Here is a 19493-nt window from a genome sequence, read left to right on the forward strand (position 1 = left end):
TCGACGGTACAGATTTTACGTTCTGGCGACTGCAAATTATTGATTATTTGTATAGCAAGAAGTTGCATCAACCTCTATCTGGAAAGAAGCCGGAAAAGATGGAAGATGATGACTGGAAGCTTCTTGACCGACAAGTGTTAGGTGTAATACGATTGATCCTAACGAAGAACGTGACACATAACGTGGCGGAGGCAAAAACAACGGAGGAGATGATGTCCATTTTGTCGGACATATACGAAAAGCCATCGGCAAATAATAAAGTACATCTCATGAAGAAGTTATTTAACTTGAAGATGAAAGAAGATGTATCGGTGGCTAAACACATCAATGAATTCAACACGATTGTTTCACAGCTGACATCGGTTGAAATTAAATTTGATGATGAGATTCGGGCACTTATTCTTTTGGCGTCTTTACCAGAAAATTGGGAACCGATGCGGGCAGCGGTTAGCAAATCTGTTGAAAAAAAAAGCTACAATTCAATGATGTCAGAGATCAAATTCTTGCTGAAAAAGTTCGCAGGATGGATTCGGGTGAAGGAACATCATTGAGATCTGCTCTAAATATCGAGAATAGAAGAAGGGACAGGAGTGGCGAAAAGAGTTTTAACCAATGGCATGGTAGATCCAAGTCAAGAAATGGAAAAGACAAAAGCAACTTTGAAAAGAATGTGAAGTGCTGGAGCTGTGGTGAGACTGGTCACTTGAAAAAGAATTGCAGATCAACAAAGAACGACGCTAATGTTGTTACTGAGGAGGTACATGATGCTCTATTACTATCCATGGAAAGCCCGGTTGATTCTTGGGTTATGGACTCGGGAGCTTCGTTTCATACCACTGGTAATCGTGATGTATTCGATAATTACATTGTGGGAGATTACGGAAAAGTTTTCATGGCTGATGGAAAACCTTTGGAAATAATTGGTATGGGTGATATCCGGATGAAGATGACAAACGGATCTGTTTGGAAAATCAACAAAGTAAGGCATGTACCAGAGTTGACACACAATCTGATTTCAGTAAGACAGCTTGATAACGAAGGTCATAAGGTGACCTTTGGTGATGGTTCTTGGAAAGTGAAAAAGGGAGCCATGATTGTTGCTCGAGGAAAGAAAACTGGAACACTTTATATGACTTCCAGTTTGAGAAATAAATTAGCGTCTGTGGATGCTGGATCTAATTCAAGTTTATGGCATAGTAGGCTTGGGGATACGAGCGAGAAGGGAATGAAGATGCTTGTTTCAAACGGAAAGCTACCGGAATTAAAGATCGTTGAACACAAGCTGTGTGGAGCTGTATTTTTTGAAAAGCAGAAAAAAGTGAGCTTTTCAAAAGAAGTTAGAGAACCGAAATCAGCGGATTTGGAGCTGACACATACTAATATATGTGGACCATCTCCTGTGATATCCCTTGGAGATCACTCAAGATATTATGACACTACTGTTGACGATTCGAGCAGGAAATTTTGGGTTTATTTTGTGAAAAATAAATCGGATATTTATGAGACCTTTAAACAGTGAGAGTTAGCCATGGAAGATGTGATGGATTCACTGTCATCCAATCACATGTGGGAGTTGTCAGAACTTTCTGAAGGTAAAAAAGTTTTACATAGCAAGTGGGAGTACCGGTTAGAACATGACAGTAGCAAGCGGTACAAAGAAATACTTGTTGTAAAACGTGAAAAGGAAGTCATTGGTTACACTGATATTTTCTCTCTGGTGATAAAGTTAACTACTATCAGGAGTGTACTTGGATTGATGGTAAAAGAAGATTTACATCTGAAACAGTTAGATGTAAAGACGAGGTTTCTTTATGGAAAGCTAGATGAAGAAATGAATCAATCACAGGGATTTGAAGTACGAGAAAAAGAGAAAATGGTGTGCAAATTTCAGAAGAGCTTGTACGGTCTCAAACAAGCTCCAAGGCAGTGGTACAAGAAGTTTGATGGTGTAATAAATAATGATGGTTTTCTGAGTTATCAGGCTGATCACTGCTGTTATGTGAAGCTTGATGGTTATTATATCATACTACTGATATATGTAGATGATATGTTGATAGCAGGAGCTTGTCTGGAGGAGATTGATAAACTCGAGAAAGAGTTATAAAAGGAATTTACTTTGAAGGATTTGGGTGCTGCAAAACAAATCCTTGGAATGGGGATCCTTAGAGATCGGGTGAATGAAGTCTTGAAGTTTGAGAAGATTCCTGGAAGCAAGAATTCAGCTGATATACTCACGAAGGCTGTTATCATTGAAAAACTGAAGTTGTTTTTGACTTCAGTTGGTCTCCTGGACTAACAAAAGAGGTATGAGCTGCTGCACTGATGATGTGAAGACATGATTGAAATCAAGTCTTCAAGTGGGAGAATTGTTAGGTAAGATTTTATTTAATGGGGTGGGACCCACATTAAATAAAATATTAAAAATCACATATCCCACATCGATTTTTTATTAAAACTGAACGAGAGAATTAGTTATAAATAGAGCTCATTTCCTTCAGTTATTGTATCCCAAAATCAAAAGCTTTTCAGCTTTGATAAAAAGAGAGTGCATAGAAAAAAAAAGTGTATTCTTTTTCTTAAGTGCGGGAATTCTCTTGTGTGAGTTAGAGAAATTATTTTCTCGATATACTCGGGTTGAGAGTGTGAGAAATATTGAGTGTATTGATGTATACACTTGTTGTAATATTTTTTCCAGTTATAAAAGTTGCAGTGATCCGTGGACGTAGCTTATATTGGGTAAACCACGTAAATATTTGTGTTCTTGTTGGTTATTTTATTCCGCATTTTTTGGTACTATTATCATCTCGATCGGCATCGCTTCGGTGTATTTCCCCAACAAACCGCTCCATTACAGAGAGCACAATTTTTATCCATCACGAATGCAAGTCTATCACGAGTAAGAAACTTACCATGAGCGAAAAGCCAAAGAGCAAACCTGTGTTTTGGTAGGATGCATTGTTTCCTAATTAGTGGTTTCCAAGTCCATCTTCCAACTGTCTGCATGAAAAATTCATACGCACGAAAAATAATAAATATATATTTTGGTTTTACAAATTTAATATTAAAATTCATTAAAGTTTTCCAAAACAATTGAAAAAATCTGTAAAAATGTGCATCATTTGGACGAAATTCTCCCTTCATTCAAGCAATCAGATGCACAAAAAATATGATAAAATCTCCTTCAAATTATACAACTTAATATTTTCTGGATGGAAATAATTTATTAGAGATCTCTGGCGAATCTTTTTATTTTATAACAAAAAAAATAAAGATATTTTAAATTTTTTGTTCCTTAAATTTCGGACATCAGTGGCAGCTTAAACTACAGAAAAATAATGACAACGTAAGAAAATTTCAATTATTTGGGATACGAGTATCTTCAGTCAGTTCTCCAAAACGGGAACAAAGTGGAATCTTGGAGTCAAGAAAATATTTTCATTGGATCTATTTTATTAGTGGGTTTGGCCAAAATGCAATGGGAATCAATGTCTAGCCAAGTGCATCATATAAATCTAACACAAAATTTTTTGTAAAACAATCTCACGAGTCAATTTTTAAGATCTCTTATTTGAGTCAATTATAAAAAAAATATTACTTTTTATGTTAATAGTATTACTTATTTTTGTAAATATGTACATGATTGGCCCATNATGAAAAACTTCCTCTAAATTGCATGGATATGAATTTTTTTCCGGATTCTACGGCAGAGGAGTGTTGCGTAACAGTTGATACTTTCTCTTGCACTCACTAGTGGAAAGTATTTTACATCTTACAATAGCCAAAGAGATTATAATATAATTAAAAAGATTGATGCAAAATATAATAATTTAAATTAAAAAGATTGATGTAAAAATATAATAATTTAAATGTAATCAATTGTGTAAAATATTATCATAAGTACGTTTTATTGATTGACTTAACATAATCACATTGATCTATTGATTAAAATTCATCTCTTTATTGATAAGTATATTCACATAAGAAAAAAATTTCTCCTAATAAAAATATCATATTTATAAGAATATATATCTTGTATTTTGGAGAATAACATTAATCTTTTGACTTTTGATGAGTTAGGTTATTTAGTAAGAAAATTAATAGAATGAGTTCTATAGAATTTTTTTGTACTTTATTGACAAATTATTCATAATTTTTCTCAAATATATTTAATGTGTTAATTACTTAAAATTTTAAAATAAAAAATTCCCCACATAAACACTCATATTTATTTGTTACATTTTAGTTGTTTTTTCATGGATTTTATGCAGAAGCAGCACAACACTCATTAGTAACTTTAGACACAGCTTAACACGAATGATAAGATATTGATTGATTGATTATTTATCTTTATTTTATCTAATATTCGACTTAGATACTACATAAGATTAGTGTTATGCACTGTTATCTTATCCATGTTAATTAATTCTTCATCTCTTTATTATGCATCATCTATGGTCTCATCAGCAAGCCAAGCGCTTCTTCAAGAGAGTATTAGTACTGCTTTGTAATCAATCAATTCAAATTTGAACCTTAAACAATCCCAAAATTGATCAAAGTATGTTGAATAATGTGACAGTGTAGGTTAAATCATGGTGGGAACAAAAGTCATTAGTGGCAACTTAAATGCAATATTATTGGAAATATAGAATGTTAAAGTAAATAAAAGTTTGAAAAAGTACTACACTCATTAACTAATATAAGAATGCAGCCTTAATTATGCCTACCAACTTTACTCAGACTATATTTCCTTAAAAGAAATGATTGCCTTTTGTTTTGTAATGCCTGCATATTCAACCAGTCAGTCCGCATGAAACCACATTATTACTGTTTAATAACATATCCATACAACCAAGATTCTTTATTACATCATATTTACATATATTGAGAATCTCATAATAAGAGAACTGCCCAAATTCTACATACACATATATACCTACTTAACAAAACACTTGGAGCATAACACAAAAGAAAGAGTGAAACACAAAATAACACTCAAATGGGGAGAAAATTGTGTGCAAATTTGCAAAGAGGTTTGGATGAAGCATTTTCAAAGAGCAAAGTCGGTAAGTTTTTCAAGTTGGAATCAAGAAAGACTTCTTGTACCAAAGAGTGGCGAGCTGCGACGACGACGTTTCTCACGATGGTGTACATTATCACCGTGAACGCCACCATCCTGGCTGATTCTGGAGGGACGTGCTCCGTTTTCGATTGTACGGTGGAGTTGGGTCAAGCGGCGAGTCCGGACTGTGTGATGAAGCCTAATGTAGGCTACCAAAAATGCCTTGCAAAACTCAAGAGTGATCTTATTGTTGCCACTGCATTGTCTTCTATGATCGGGTCATTTGTAATGGGCTTATTTGCAAACCTCCCACTGGGCTTGGCTCCTGGGATGGGCCCAAATGCTTTCCTGGCCTATAATTTAGTTGGATTCCATGGTTCTGGGTCCATGTCATACAAGACAGCCATGGCTGTGGTCTTGGTAGAAGGATGTGCATTTCTTGCCATAGCTGTTTTCGGGCTTCGTGCCAAACTGGCTCGGCTGATCCCTAAGTCAGTGAGGCTAGCCTGTGCGGCCGGCATTGGGCTGTTCATCGCATTTGTGGGCCTACAGGCCCATCAAGGATTGGGCCTCATCGGCCCAGATGCTGCGACTCTCGTAACAGTCGCTGCTTGCAAAGACTCGAACCCAACCACGGGAGAGTGCATCGGAGGAACGATGCAAAGCCCGACATTTTGGCTCGGCTTGGCCGGCTTCCTCATCATATGCTATGGCCTAATGAAAAATGTCAAAGGTAGCATGATATATGGTATGCTTTTTGTTACACTAGTATCATGGATCAGAGGAACTAGTGTGACAATTTTCCCATACACACCACAAGGAGACTCAAACTATGAGTATTTCAAGAAAGTCATGGATTTCCACAAGATTGAGTCCACTTTAGGGGCCATTAGCTTCACAAACTTCAACACTAGTGAAGTTTGGATAGCCCTAGTGACATTGTTGTATGTTGATGTGCTGGCCACCACAGGAACATTGTACACAATGGCAGAGATTGGAGAGTTTGTGAATGAGGAAGGCGAATTCGAGGGTGAGTACTCTGCATACATGGTTGATGCGGGCACCACAATCTTGGGGTCCATGCTAGGAGTTTCGCCAATCGCCACTTATATCGAGTCAGTTTCTGGGATTCGAGAAGGTGGTAGGACCGGTCTAACGGCAGTGTTCATCGGAATATACTTTGGACTATCTATATTTTTCACACCTATGTTTGCCAATGTGCCACCATGGGCAATAGGTCCATCTCTAGTGATTGTAGGGGTGCTGATGATGAAAGTGGTGAAAGATATTGATTGGGGAAACATTAAAGAAGCTGTGCCAGCATTTGTTACCATGCTACTAATGCCTTTAACATATTCCATTTCAAATGGGATTGTGGGAGGGATTGGGATATATATTGCACTTGGGATTTATGATTATTTTGTGGGGTGGATCCAGTGGATGATTGAGATGAGAAAAGTGGTGGTGGAGGAGCAAAATCAGGTGTCCGCGACGGTGGCCGGAACAAAACATAATCTTGAAATCGTATGAGAAATTTAACATAGGATTTGTGTTATGGTACTTTTTGTTGTTGTTCGAGCTTTGTGAAAAGATGCACTAGTCACCTTGAGATGTGTTATTAGAGAGGACCGCTCAAGGGAACTAGCGCATTTCTTTGATTTCTACATGCTGAGAGTGAGTTTTGATCACAAACTTAGATTTTTTATTTGGTTTGGCTTTGTTCAAATTATTATATTAAATATGGTTAAAAAATGAACCGATTTTTTGTTTTCAATATGGCGAACTAAATTTCAATACAGAATTATATTTATATACATGTAAATTTAATATGAACTAATAATATCAGAGTAATTTTTTACTTGCCGTTAATTTTTAAATTTGATTTTTGTTATATTCTATACTATTTTTTAAAAGAAAATAATGGTATTAATTTTGGAAAAGAAAATTTGATATGGGCAAAGTCAATATTGGATCGAAATATTTGTAATATCATATAAATCATACTAGCCTTCTAGTGTATCATGTTTTGAGACAGTCTTAAAAGCCAAGTTTTATTACTACTTTCAAATAGATGCCATTCCGACTTTTCCCCTAGTTTGATCGATTCTTGCATAACCACTCACCCACCTTAATATGGACAACTCTCATTTATATTCACCTCACAAGTATGCAAAGTATGCACAAAGAAGCGCTTCACACGACCCATACAGATTACTTCGCAAAACAATTTCTTCCATAGCCTACACTGACTACCATATAACATATACGGTATGAGATGGAACATTAGTTCGTTCATGATCATAACCCGGAAATTTTTTTTTTCCAGTTTCTAGGGGGAGTCAGATACCCTACAATGCTACAAAAGACTAAGGTTGTTTAGAAGATCTGGCTGATACTGCAAAAAAAACCTTAAATCACCACTCATGATAGGCCAGCTTTCCGGATGATAACTTTAAAAACGCATGGCATATATGTCTCAAGTTGAAAACTGCATACATCTCGGGCCCTGATGTTGTTTCCTTTGCAAAATGTTTTCCATCCGTCAGTAAAAGCTTTAACAAATGATTTACCAGGATACAGCACAGGCCAGAGCCTTGTAGATGAATTTTTAAGATAGACAACTTTCCCACGTCCTCGCTCTCTTTTTCCCTGAATTGAAGGCATGCACAATGGCAGCTCCTATGAAAGAACAAAGGAGAGTTGAGGACCAATAAAAAAAGATGGAAAATATGATATGGTCCAGAAAAAACAAACCTTTTATGAACATAAATTAAACCCAACAAAATTATAAGGGGAAAAAATGTGGAAGTAGCCAATAACTATACATTAAAACCATATGTTTTAGAAAACAAGCTATGCCTGGCTTATTTCCTATCCATAAGAGTATCGAGAAATCAACAACCAGTGTTGTACCAGAAGTTACTGCTAATAGCTCCGTTACTACTATAATCTTTCAAGATTATACAATTATATTTCAATTGATGTCTAACATAGACAACCACATAGTTTAGTAGAGGCAAATATAGCCACCCGGTCATCCATTTAGGTTTCTTTTAGGGAATTAAAGGACAGGGAAATTGGGGATCTACTTTTAATCCAGTTCCTTCTTCCACATCTGAACAAATGATGAATGACTCTTTATTAGACCACCTATGACACCGCACATTTATCACATTATCGTTTATCAAACATAGAGGGTCATCAAGGGTGAATATTTTTGACAGAAACTTTTTCCACTTCCAGTTGAAAAAAGACAGCAGTGCCTCCATATATGGAGAATGGTGAAGAGAAAGAAGTATCTTTCAAAAAGAAAAATCGTACCAGGAACGCTAGGCTTTTCACCTCTGCTGAGAAGGGACTAGTGGCTACTGCTGGGACAAAAACATCAGCCATGTCAGGTTCGGTTTTTACAATGGGAGACGGAATTTGACTGCGTTTCATTCCAAAAGTTGACGTTATTCCTGCATCTTCCGATCAATTTTAGATGAAACTAATAAGCTCCATGTACGAGTGTGAAAAGCATATTTATCAATAAATCATAAAATGGTAGAAGATTACAAACTATAACGCACCACTAGATACAAGAGGAAAACCATAAACTTCCTCTCCCAATTCCACCACCTCTTTCTTAAATGTAGCAGCCGATTTACCTGTTTAGTTTGAAATGAAACCAATACAAAGATTATATATCAACTTTAAATTACATTAACTCCAATTTCTTGAAAATGTACTGGAGGGCATAAAAAGAAACACAAACACATGGATCCTTGAGCATGGAACAAGTGACTGAAGCATGACAATGCTTGGAGTTTAAGGAATAATCGCTCTCAGCTAACAGACTACTGCATATATAAGGAGTTTTCATATCTGATGCAAGACACGGTTCTTGATGTACCAGATAATTGATTAACAGATAAAAATAATTGATTAACAAATAAAGTGCGAAGTTAAGAGGAACTACCTCTAGCAATAAAACGAGGGGAAACACTTGTCTTAAAAGCCTGGAATTTAGAAACGTCATCGAACATGTCTTTGCCAGAATCACTATTATTGGAAGATTTTGCTCGGAATACATCACTAAAAATACCATATGACCGATAATTATTCGTCACACCAGTGCCGAATTTGATAACATCTGTCATGCCTTCCGGGGAGTCACTATTACCAGAAGGCGCTTTTTGGAGTGCATCACTGAAAATGCCATACAAACCGTTATTCTCCATCTCACCAGCCTGAAATTCGGAAACTTCATCTGGTATGCCTTTGCTGGAGTCACTATTAACAGAAAGTTTGTTTTGGAGTGCATCACTGGAAATGCCATGCGAAGAGTTATTCTCTGTCTCACCAGCCTGGAATTTGGAAACATCATAGGGCATATCTTTGCTGGAATTACTATCACCGGAAGGTTCGGTTTGGAAAGCATCAGTTGAAATGCCATACAAATGGTTATTTTTCTTATCTTTTAGTGGCATAGACATTTGGGCGTCATTCCTCATAACTTCAATCTGCTCTCTAATTTGGGTCTCAACATGTGTGATATTTCTGTCTAAAGAAGTCTCAGATTTCTCAGCAACAGACGAATTTTTCCCCATCTCAAAGTTTGATAAATCAAACAAAAACTCTCTATCTTCTACATAATATTTTCCAGAATCTCTGTCAAGCAAAGAAGGATCCTCACTGTTTTTAAATGTAGTGAACTGCTTGTTCCTTATCTGATGTGGTTCATCATGAAAGACTGTACCTTGGTCACTCCTAGATCTTTTCTTTTGAAGTTTCCTTCCCCTGTTGAAGTCTGTTATCTCACATGCACTTAGTCCATATATTTCAACAACAAAGTGTCTCTGGTTTACATAGTTAAACACCAAGATTTCACCATGTTCCAATTGATGGTCTTCAACAAATTTGTGCCACCCCTCCTGGAAGACCAGCAGATCATCAACATGTGAAAATCGTACAGTCCATTTCTGCCCATTTGAATCCTCGATCTGAGTTTTTTGACCAACCAAGTCACTCACATCTCGAGCAAATTTGGGAGGCAAATACTGAAAATGAGTTAAATAAAGTCCCATCAAGTCAAAGATAAAATGAAGTTTTGGACATTTTACGTGTTTAATCCCACTCAAGTCATAAGTTGCACATGCTAATCATATAAAACACACTATGGGTGTGCACTATTCTCCAAAGGTTTCCGTCATAAATCCAAGCTTCTAAATGTTTTTTAAAGGAGAAGAGGTTGTGACTAGATGTATGGCTCAGGAACATTGTTAGAGTCTTCAGTGTTAAGCCATCAATCAACTCAAAGGCAGGTGCTAAAAATGAGCTCTGTCAAAAACCAGAACTTTAAGAAGTACTTAATAACATTGGCTTTTACCTGTCTAAATATGCACACGTTTCACTGTGATAAACTAAGATGAAAATTGTTGCTACTGCTCATACCTTCAATGGATTCATATTCATGACAGGCCAAAACTAAAGCTGAATTTATTCAAATTGTTTTAATTATGTTCAAAATATGAATTGTTGTCACGTCCGGGTAGAGTGTGCATTTGTATGCTTGAATCTAAAAAGGTGCCTTCTTGGCTTTGCTGCTAAGACTTAAGCTCCATGAGCCATTGGTGTCATTATTCACCTTTGGCCTTTAGCTTTTAGTATCACACTGTGCCAAAGTGTTGGTACAGTTTTAATAGTGCCTGCACTAGTGGTCAGGTATCATGAACTCTTCTACCGTAAAGAAAAAAGTATATATCCATAAAAATAAAAAAACGCTAACTGATCAGGAGTAGTAAAGCTGTCTGGAAATATTTACAACTTCTTAACTATGTGATACACACATGAATAAAATTCATTAATCGTAACTCACGCGTTGAATCCACGACACAAGTTTCATTTGAATAGAAATAAATGCTAAGCAAAGTTTCTTGTTGGGTGTCTAGGTCAAAGAACTATGCAAAAAGTACAAATTAAAAGGTATAAACGCCAAACTGATGTTAGGTATAGCTAGTAGAACTGCTACAATTCCAAAAACACTCTTAGAAAGAGGAACGAAGGTACAAAATGTTTGAATTCAATAATTAGTATTCCCACCGGCAATACATGGATTTTTACCGTTGGACATGTTAAGTAACCCAAGCAAACTATGAGTGCACAATTTCAGGTCTTCTATCGCAAATATACCAAAATAAAAGGTATATATACAAATACATAGCCTTCACCTTTGCATTAGGAAGAAACAGTGACAACACTAGAAGAACCAACGATCATCAATGAAGAATTTCAAATTCAACCTTTTGAATTTATGATAGGCAGTAAAACAATACAGATAAATCGTGTGTATAACAATAGGTAAGAAATATCTCTAAGTACCAGAAAATCAGACCAATGCTTTCCGTGCATGATTTTGAAAAACCGACTGACAGTGGATGAAGGGCCTCTCTGCTCTGGATGATGGATTTTAAAGCAATTTTTGGTGCACTCATCACATGCTGTTATCCCTCTGTGAAACATATGTCCGACAATCTTGCTTTTGCCTCGATTTTGCATATTACCTGAAGAACATAATTTGCTTGGAAGGAGATAAAAAAATTTTAAAAGAAAAGTCAAATAAGGTCAAGACGTAGTCCAAGGAGTGGTTCTAAGAATCCAAGAAAAAGAGCTATTACATAGATTTCCTTAAATGCAAAATATTACCGTTTCCACCATAGATCAAGGTTATCAATAATTTCTGTGATTTCTAAGACACACTTTCAAATTACCATAAACCGGAAAACTCCACGTTAATCAACTCTACCTTCATTACGCATTCATGTTTTTCCATTACAGAAAGTACATCTCATTTGCAGGAAAACAAAAGGTAAACAAACGTCGTACAAATCTAAAACGCACAACCAATACACCCAAACTAAAGAATGCAAGAGATTCGACCACAAATATCAAACAACATTAAGGTATAAGGTGCTGAAGAACCAAGAATGATCGCAATAAGCCATGTTGGCCTCGTTTAAACACATAAAGATTACCGTACAGTCACATGAAAAACAGAATAAAGCTTTCTTGCAGAAAACCCACATCAAAAATCGTAAAAAAAACAGCAGAAAATCAAACCAAGCATGCATGAAAATAGATACGGAACCTTGAGAAACCACAACCTAGACCAAGCTACACAAAACTCCCCTTCGAAAAAAAGACAGTTGTCGAGAAGAAGAACAGGCGATGCTTCGAAATATCGTAATAATGAGGCCGAGAAATCGAAAGGATTGTTCGAAAATGGGGGGAATGAAAGCAAAAGAGAAACCTCTCAGTTCACTGTTCACGTGGGGCCGAGGCAGATCGCTAGCACTGTTTTCGGACTCGTCCAAGCGTTTCCCTCCCAATCATCGTTGTCCTCTCTCTCTTTGAAAACTGTTGGCAATTGATTTGGTGAAGCTTATGATAAATTTACGCTTTTACCCTCTTAAATTATTCACAGCAATAACAAATTATGTTCCAAAGAGTAATTTCACCCATCCAATTCTCCAATACATTATTCTGTCGGTGATTGCAAATAATTAATGGTGATTTAATCATCAAGGTGAGTTCTTTTGCATATTTTGATTTTATTTGGCTTTGGTTTTTTTTTTTTAAAAAAAAAAATTTTTAATTGTGGAGAACAAAAGAAGGCATGGCATAAGAAATGACATAGAAATTTAATAATACAAACATCCTATTTAGGTCCATCATAAAAAAATATTACTTATTATTGTAAATATGAACATAGTTGACTAGTCTGACGGATAAAAATCCGTGACGCGAATATACTAATTTTAAATATGTCAATATTTACATCAACCAAGTAAATCATTCACACATTCTTTTAATTTGTCACTTATCCCTGATGCATTTTTGGCTGACACTCCGCAGGAGCATTGGTTGGGGTTTCTAAAGAAGCAACAGTGACTTCCTTGATCTTACTATGCAAATGAGGGACAAGGACAACAAATGAAAGGTTAGACAAAAATCCTCGAAAGGAACTCTCGATTATCACTAGAAAAAGGCCGTAATAATCATAAAATTTGAATGTGCATTGATTAGGAGTTACGGGTTCAATATGAAAATGATACTAATTAAAGTGCTGATTAATATTGGTCTGAAATATATGCGTACTTCATGAAAGGACTTTCTCAATTGGTTAATGTGTTTGAATTGAGAACCAATGGCCGCAGGATACTCTGCAAGGGATGCAACGAAAACTACTGCATCCTCAGGCAAAGTTTGCAAGCCCTCAAGCTCAGGCAACCTTCCTTTCATCTGCCCAAGAATCCCAACGACCCGGTATGCATGTATATATGTAGTAGACCAAGTTCAATATAATTCTATTGGCTAATCTATGTTTTGGTTAATTCTCTTTGATTTGTTTCAGTCTTTGTTATTTGAAGCTTGCGGGAATCTAATGAACGGAGCCGTGGGATTACAGTGGACCGGAGGGTGTGCCAAGCGGCGGTGTTACCCGAGCCTTGCCGGAGTTTGAAGAAGGTTTTGCTGGAAATGAAAATGATATGGAAGAGATTATATTATCCATCTGATATTTTTTTCAATGCACAATTTGTTCTCATTTTAATGCTTTCGTACGATATAATTGCATACTTATAGGCTCTTTTTTTTTTTCTTCATATTATTCAGCACAATCATCTAAAAATATTTATTTAATTTCATTTTTTCGATATGTTGTCAAATAAATAATTAGTAAAATAATTAAAAATAAAGGTGATAATTACAATTTTAAAGTGATACCAAGATCGTTATTTTAATGTCTCCACTTTTATAATATAATATAATATAAATAGTATAGTTATATGCACAACGATAAATATAAAATATCGAGATTTAAAGGAGATAAAAATTTAATTGAATTTGTAATATATTTGTCATTTGAAAAAAGTTACTATGATATTTGATATTTTGAAATTTTTTAAAAAATTTAACAAAACTAAAATCATCACACACATGATGTATGTGTATAAAACAATATAATATACTTAGTATTATATGTCACATTCACGCAATTGTTTCTTTTAGTTATTATTTTTTATATTTAAACTAATATATTAATAAATTGATTTTTTAATAATAGTTATATATAATTAAAAAAATTCTGGTGATTAATATTACTAAAATTTAATATTTTTAAAAAATATATATTATGACTAAAAAATTACTTTGCTCTTAAATAAGTTGAATTTTTCTCGCCCAAAAAAATACGTGCTCAATCATGTGCTGCCGAATTTAAAATTTCTTCATTTTTATTTACGAATTTATTTTATTTATACATTTTCTAGGTTTGAGATAATTACGTTTAATTAAAAACTAATATTTTCTTTAACTCAATTTACAATGATTGATACTTGAGTTACACGTCTTGTTGTTCAACGCCTTATAATTTATGGATTATATTTTCGTCCAAAAAAATTATTATATACTAAAAATATTGATAATAATCTTTATATTATACTATCTATTAAGCAACAATATCTTATTTCGATAGTTAAATTATATCTCTCACTAATAAAAAAAATCTATACTATTTATTTAGTATTAATATATTGTACATGCAAGCAAAAATCGCAAAAACACTAGTATTAATATTATGTAAGGCGTGAAGATTAAGTGAAAAACGAAAAATAAATTATATTTCACTTTTTTTAAAAAAATTAGAGACCCTATTTTTGTAAAATTAATTTACTGTTTCTTTGTGGCGTAGAGATTATCATCAATAAACAAAATTATCTAATTTTTTTTTATTCCTATATATATATATATATATATAATACGCATAATTTATTTTAATTTTTTTAATCTAACCTTACGTTTAGGTCAACCTAAAGCACCTTTATAGTTTTTAAAAATATTTTTTAATTAATATGTACATTATGTTTTGAGTATAGTTTGACAATAAGTTGCGCATAAATTTTTTTCTACCTTATTCCAAAATTTAGTAAGTTAGAAACATTTGAACTAAAAATGAAATAATTAAATTAAATTTTGAGAAATCAAGATTTTAAAACCGACCAACGTATGGAAAATTTATTTGGGAATTTGGGGGTGGAGAGGTGAGAACACGATCATCTCATCATAAAATAAAAGAAAAAAATAAACAATTTTCATAATTTGTTCTTAACTCTTTCACATTTTAAAATAAAGGAAAAAAATAAACAATTTCCATAATTTGTTCTTAACTCTTTCACATTTCATTATTAAGTAGGTATTTTGTGAGACAGTTTTTTTGTAAGACAAGTCATTCCTATCCATGTTTACAATAAAATTAATATTTTTGGCATGAAAAATAATTTTTTCATTATGACCTAAATAAAATAAATATCTCACGAAATTGACCAGTGAGAACGTCTTATTGGAGTTTTTGTTTATATCATTTATATTCCACACATTCAAATTAGTTATTATGATAATAAATTTTTTATTAACGAAATGAAATATGAATCATCATAAAAATTGTTTGTCCATAACTTATAACATATCTGACACAAAAAACTCAAATTTAAAACTAGATATCAGATTCAAAATTCAATTATAACAAAACTATCGTCCATCAGAATACGAAAACAAAAATTTCGAGACAAGTTAATTATTGTGGTGGCGAAATGTAGATGATCAAGTCAACAAAAACCTTATTCTAATAGCATCATAAATTTGGAGAAAATGCATGTTTCAAAATAAAATTTACTCAATAAAATGTAAATATAGTTTTTAAATATAGTCACACAATTAAATAATATGGAAATTCAATAAATCTAAATCATATTAATTGACTGAAATTTTCCATTGTGAATACATGAAACTTAAATGCAAGAAAAGTTTGTTGGCATTTCAATGGATTCGTAGAATCGCACCACTTAGTCAAAGGAAAAATTTTCAATGAATCCAACAAAATATCATAACGCATTAACTGCAAATCAACCGAAACGAAGACCAAATCTCCTTCTGTCTCTTTCCATTTAACTTTTTTTTTTTCGTGTAATATATAAGAATTTTATGATGGAGTATTTATCGTTCTCTCTCTTGTATAACTTGTGTCACACTGCATAGACTTTACCTCATCTCTCTCCGATTGCCTTCAATACACTCGGTTTCAATTTATAGAGTTTGAATGTGTTTTCAAGGACCGTTAAAAAAAAATGATCTTTTAATTCTTTGCCAGAAACCCATTTAACTGGTTGAATACATTTCCCCCTTTGGCTTTGATTCTCTTCTGTTTGTTGAAAACGTGGTAAAAGGCGCAGGCCTCAGAGGCAGGGAGGAATAAAGCGTAATCTTTGAGGGTTTTTTTTTAGTGGTGATGGATTTTTACCAGATTGAAAAGTCTGCTTCTTGGCAAGATTCTTTGAGGGCCATTGAGTCTGATATTCAGCATGCCAATATGTTGTGGGTTCTCTCTCTTGCTGTTCATTAGTTTGCTTTTCTTAAGGTTCATTCTGAAACGTTTGGATTCTTTAAGGTTGGGTGGTTTCATGGTGGGATCGAATTACCAAGTGGGGAATCTTTTATCTGAAAAGAACTTGTGTGGTTACTGTTTGTTTCGTTGGTAGAGAAGGGGATTGATTATGGTGTATGGTTTTTAAATTTTGCCTGTGATTCTGGTGTGTTTTGATTTGTTTGTGGCGAATGGTGAAGCCTAGAATAGAGAACCTCTAGCTGTTTACAATAAACACAACCAGAATTGTGTTTGTTGAGTTCTATGATTGCTACCTACAATTACCGTTGAAAATTTATGTAATTTAGCTGACATAGCTTTGATTATGTGACATATGGACTTCCATCATGGGTTGTTCTACTATTCTGCGAATTGTTTGTTTCTATGCATAATTGGTAAAAAAATTGTTGATGTCGAGAACAATTACTTCTTTTAGCATCAAAAGGAGCAAGTAAGTTATTGAACTGAATTATTTTGCCATTATTTGTTTTATATTTCCTTAAAAGGCAATTTACTGTTGCTGGAAACTATCTTATGCCGTCGATCTGTTTGTATATGCCATATCTGTAGTTGTGTTTAAAATGTTTTCGACGTGTTCAACTTTCTTGATATTTTATTCTCACCCAAGCTGTCAGAGATGATACATTTTGATATCAACTTCTTGTCTTTGTTGAGTTTTAGTTTGTCTTTTATCAGAGCGTAAGCATTCTTAGAAACACAATGCTCTAAATGCCATGGATCATAATATAGCCAAATTGTTGCTCCAGGGCAGCTTCGATTTCGAAAGCTAAAGGCGGTGCATGTCTGAAAATGAAACTGGTCTACCATCAGTTGGCACCTATATTTTTGTTTTTGTTGCAATGGTTTGACTGCTCGTGCTCATGCTTATTTCCAAGCTATCTAAATCTTATCCACGTAGTTGTTTATAAGGTCAGTTATTAACGAGATTTTTTACAAGTCATTGCTCGTTGTTTTTTTAAAGATCACGGCATAGTCTAAGTTTAGCGTATTTTCTTCTTCAGGTGCACCTCGACTCAAAACAGAAGTTTCCTTCCCATGGTAGAAAAGCGACTATTAGACAGTTCTATGGTATGCAAATTATGTTTTGCTGTTATATGATTCAAAGGGGCATCTATCTATTTGTCTTTAATATTCTTTTCCAAGTCAACTCGTTCACTTGTCATCTCAAAACCGGTTGGGTAATGCTCGATGAATTTCAGATTTCCTTTGTTTTCCTGCGTGGTTCTGAGTTTTTATTGGATTCACCTTTCAAAATTGTGTATGTTCAATTAAAGATGGCGTGCATGTATTTTTTTAAAAGAGTTTCAAGTTCAAGTTACCAATCGACAACTCTGCAATTTTGCTATTCGATTGACTAATAAAAGATGCATACTTTGCAGCTGTGATATTACCTTCTCTGGAACACTTGTACAATACCACATTAGATAAAGATAGTTATCAAGGTGAAGTCCATGGCTTGGACATGATTGCCAAAAAGAAATCCGATAATACTTTTAAGAATTTGGAAGTCGACTTGGAAAGGGAAGATGAGTGTGGAATTTGCCTAGAGCCCTGTACCAAGATTGTCTTACCAGATTGCTGTCATGAAATGTGCATCAACTGCTACCGGGACTGGTATACAAACTATGCACAACCCTCGTTCCCTACTCTGATCTTAAAAGAAAGCTCAATCTTTGTTCTTCTTTGTACATCTTTACTTTCTTGCAGGAATATGAGATCAGAATCATGTCCCTTTTGCCGTGGTAGCCTCAAGAGAGTGAATTCTGGTGATTTGTGGGTTCTGACTTGCAGCAGAGACGTAGTTGATCAAGAAACACTTTCAAAAGAAGACGTTTTACGGTTCTATCTCTATATAAACAACTTACCAAAAGACACCCCGGATGCCCTCTTCTTGGTTTATTATGAATACTTAATTTGATCTCTGCTGCTATGTAAAAGTGTAGAAGTAAGCTGAAATACCGACCACCACATGTCAATAGTGTCCGGTAGATCTTTCTTTCATTCTCACCTTAATATCAGAATGATGTAAATGTTCGTTGTACAACAATTTGAGGCCATTTAAAATATTCACTATCAACATCCTTCAGATTTCTCACTTGTTCTTTTAAGAAATATCATGTGTTAGGGTGTGATATATATTTTCACGTATTCATACGGTCGAGTTGTCGAGCACGGTAGTTTTTCGTCATCTCCCATATCTAGGATCTCACTTTAGCGAGCAACTATTTTGCATTCATCCTCGCTCAACAAAACGACTAGTCTTTGTAAGAAGACTAGAACGTCCTTCTCACATGTTCAATTTATATATGCATTTCATTGTCTATTTCTGAATACCGATTCTTCAAGTCAGAACAACATAAATCATATCTCCATTTTGGGATTTGTTTGGTTGGTCTCAACCAGAAATTTCAACATCATCATAAATCTGAAGTTGAAAGGATTTTTTTACTCATGATATTTCTCATTTTTACTTCTGCTTTACACACATCATCAATATTTTATCATTTCATATTCTTAGCTTCATGACTTTCAGAACTTCTTGCAAGTTATGTTGTATTGTCTAACACAAATTTCTTGCAACTTAATTAATAGTTTGCATAATGTTTATAATTATAGACAATGATGAAATATGGTGAGTCTTGGGCGACATTGAGTTCGTATAAGTAATAAATTTGTGCATAACCAGTTCTCAAAAGTTTGTGTAGCCATAAATCTTATTGTATTCATTGAGATATGTTGACTTTGTATAACATTCAGTTGGAGTCTTCAAATTATATAATTACAATAGAAACAGAAACCTTAGTCGTCATTTTTATGTCTAGTTTACATGTAAGTTTATGATATATTATATACCTCTTCTGGACAACCTTCTCAACAACTAACTAAGAGAACAGAAACCTTAGTCGCCATCTTTATGTCTGGTTCACATGTAAGTTTATGAGATGTGCCTTA

General features: G+C 34.3%; 3 protein-coding genes across 8 annotated transcripts; 2 read left to right on the plus strand and 1 right to left on the minus strand.

Annotated features, from left to right (window-relative positions):
* The first annotated feature begins 4834 nt into the window (after positions 1-4834).
* On the plus strand, positions 4835-6825 carry LOC140956241 (adenine/guanine permease AZG2-like). Its single transcript, XM_073412942.1, has one exon. It carries the CDS (start codon positions 4997-4999, stop codon positions 6587-6589), a length of 1593 nt encoding a protein of 530 aa, XP_073269043.1. The 5' UTR covers positions 4835-4996; the 3' UTR covers positions 6590-6825.
* A 326-nt stretch (positions 6826-7151) lies between these two features.
* On the minus strand, positions 7152-12473 carry LOC140990908 (uncharacterized). Of its 5 annotated transcripts, none has more exons than XM_073460758.1 (6): positions 12161-12292; positions 11423-11604; positions 9021-10101; positions 8632-8709; positions 8381-8520; positions 7152-7738 (listed from the first exon to the last, which is right to left on the minus strand). In XM_073460758.1, the coding sequence occupies exons 1-6, from the start codon at positions 12165-12167 to the stop codon at positions 7481-7483; spliced, it is 1746 nt and encodes a 581-aa protein (XP_073316859.1). In that variant the 5' UTR covers positions 12168-12292; the 3' UTR covers positions 7152-7480. The 5 variants fall into 5 exon arrangements, with proteins under 5 accessions (XP_073316859.1, XP_073316862.1, XP_073316861.1 ...); XM_073460761.1 differs by lacking the exon at positions 12161-12292 and adding an exon at positions 12370-12450 and having other exon boundaries at positions 7153-7738; positions 8381-8526; positions 11423-11621; XM_073460760.1 differs by having other exon boundaries at positions 7153-7738; positions 8381-8526; positions 12205-12316.
* A 3540-nt stretch (positions 12474-16013) lies between these two features.
* On the plus strand, positions 16014-18633 carry LOC140990880 (E3 ubiquitin-protein ligase AIRP2-like). Of its 2 annotated transcripts, none has more exons than XM_073460718.1 (5): positions 16014-16471; positions 17293-17450; positions 17543-17609; positions 17921-18155; positions 18249-18633. In XM_073460718.1, the coding sequence occupies exons 1-5, from the start codon at positions 16459-16461 to the stop codon at positions 18457-18459; spliced, it is 684 nt and encodes a 227-aa protein (XP_073316819.1). In that variant the 5' UTR covers positions 16014-16458; the 3' UTR covers positions 18460-18633. The 2 variants fall into 2 exon arrangements, with proteins under 2 accessions (XP_073316819.1, XP_073316818.1); XM_073460717.1 differs by having other exon boundaries at positions 16017-16471; positions 17288-17450; positions 18249-18631.
* The last annotated feature ends 860 nt before the right edge of the window (positions 18634-19493 follow it).

Source organism: Primulina huaijiensis, chromosome 13 (assembly GCF_012295235.1).
Source record: "Primulina huaijiensis isolate GDHJ02 chromosome 13, ASM1229523v2, whole genome shotgun sequence".
Lineage (NCBI taxonomy): Eukaryota > Viridiplantae > Streptophyta > Magnoliopsida > Lamiales > Gesneriaceae > Primulina > Primulina huaijiensis.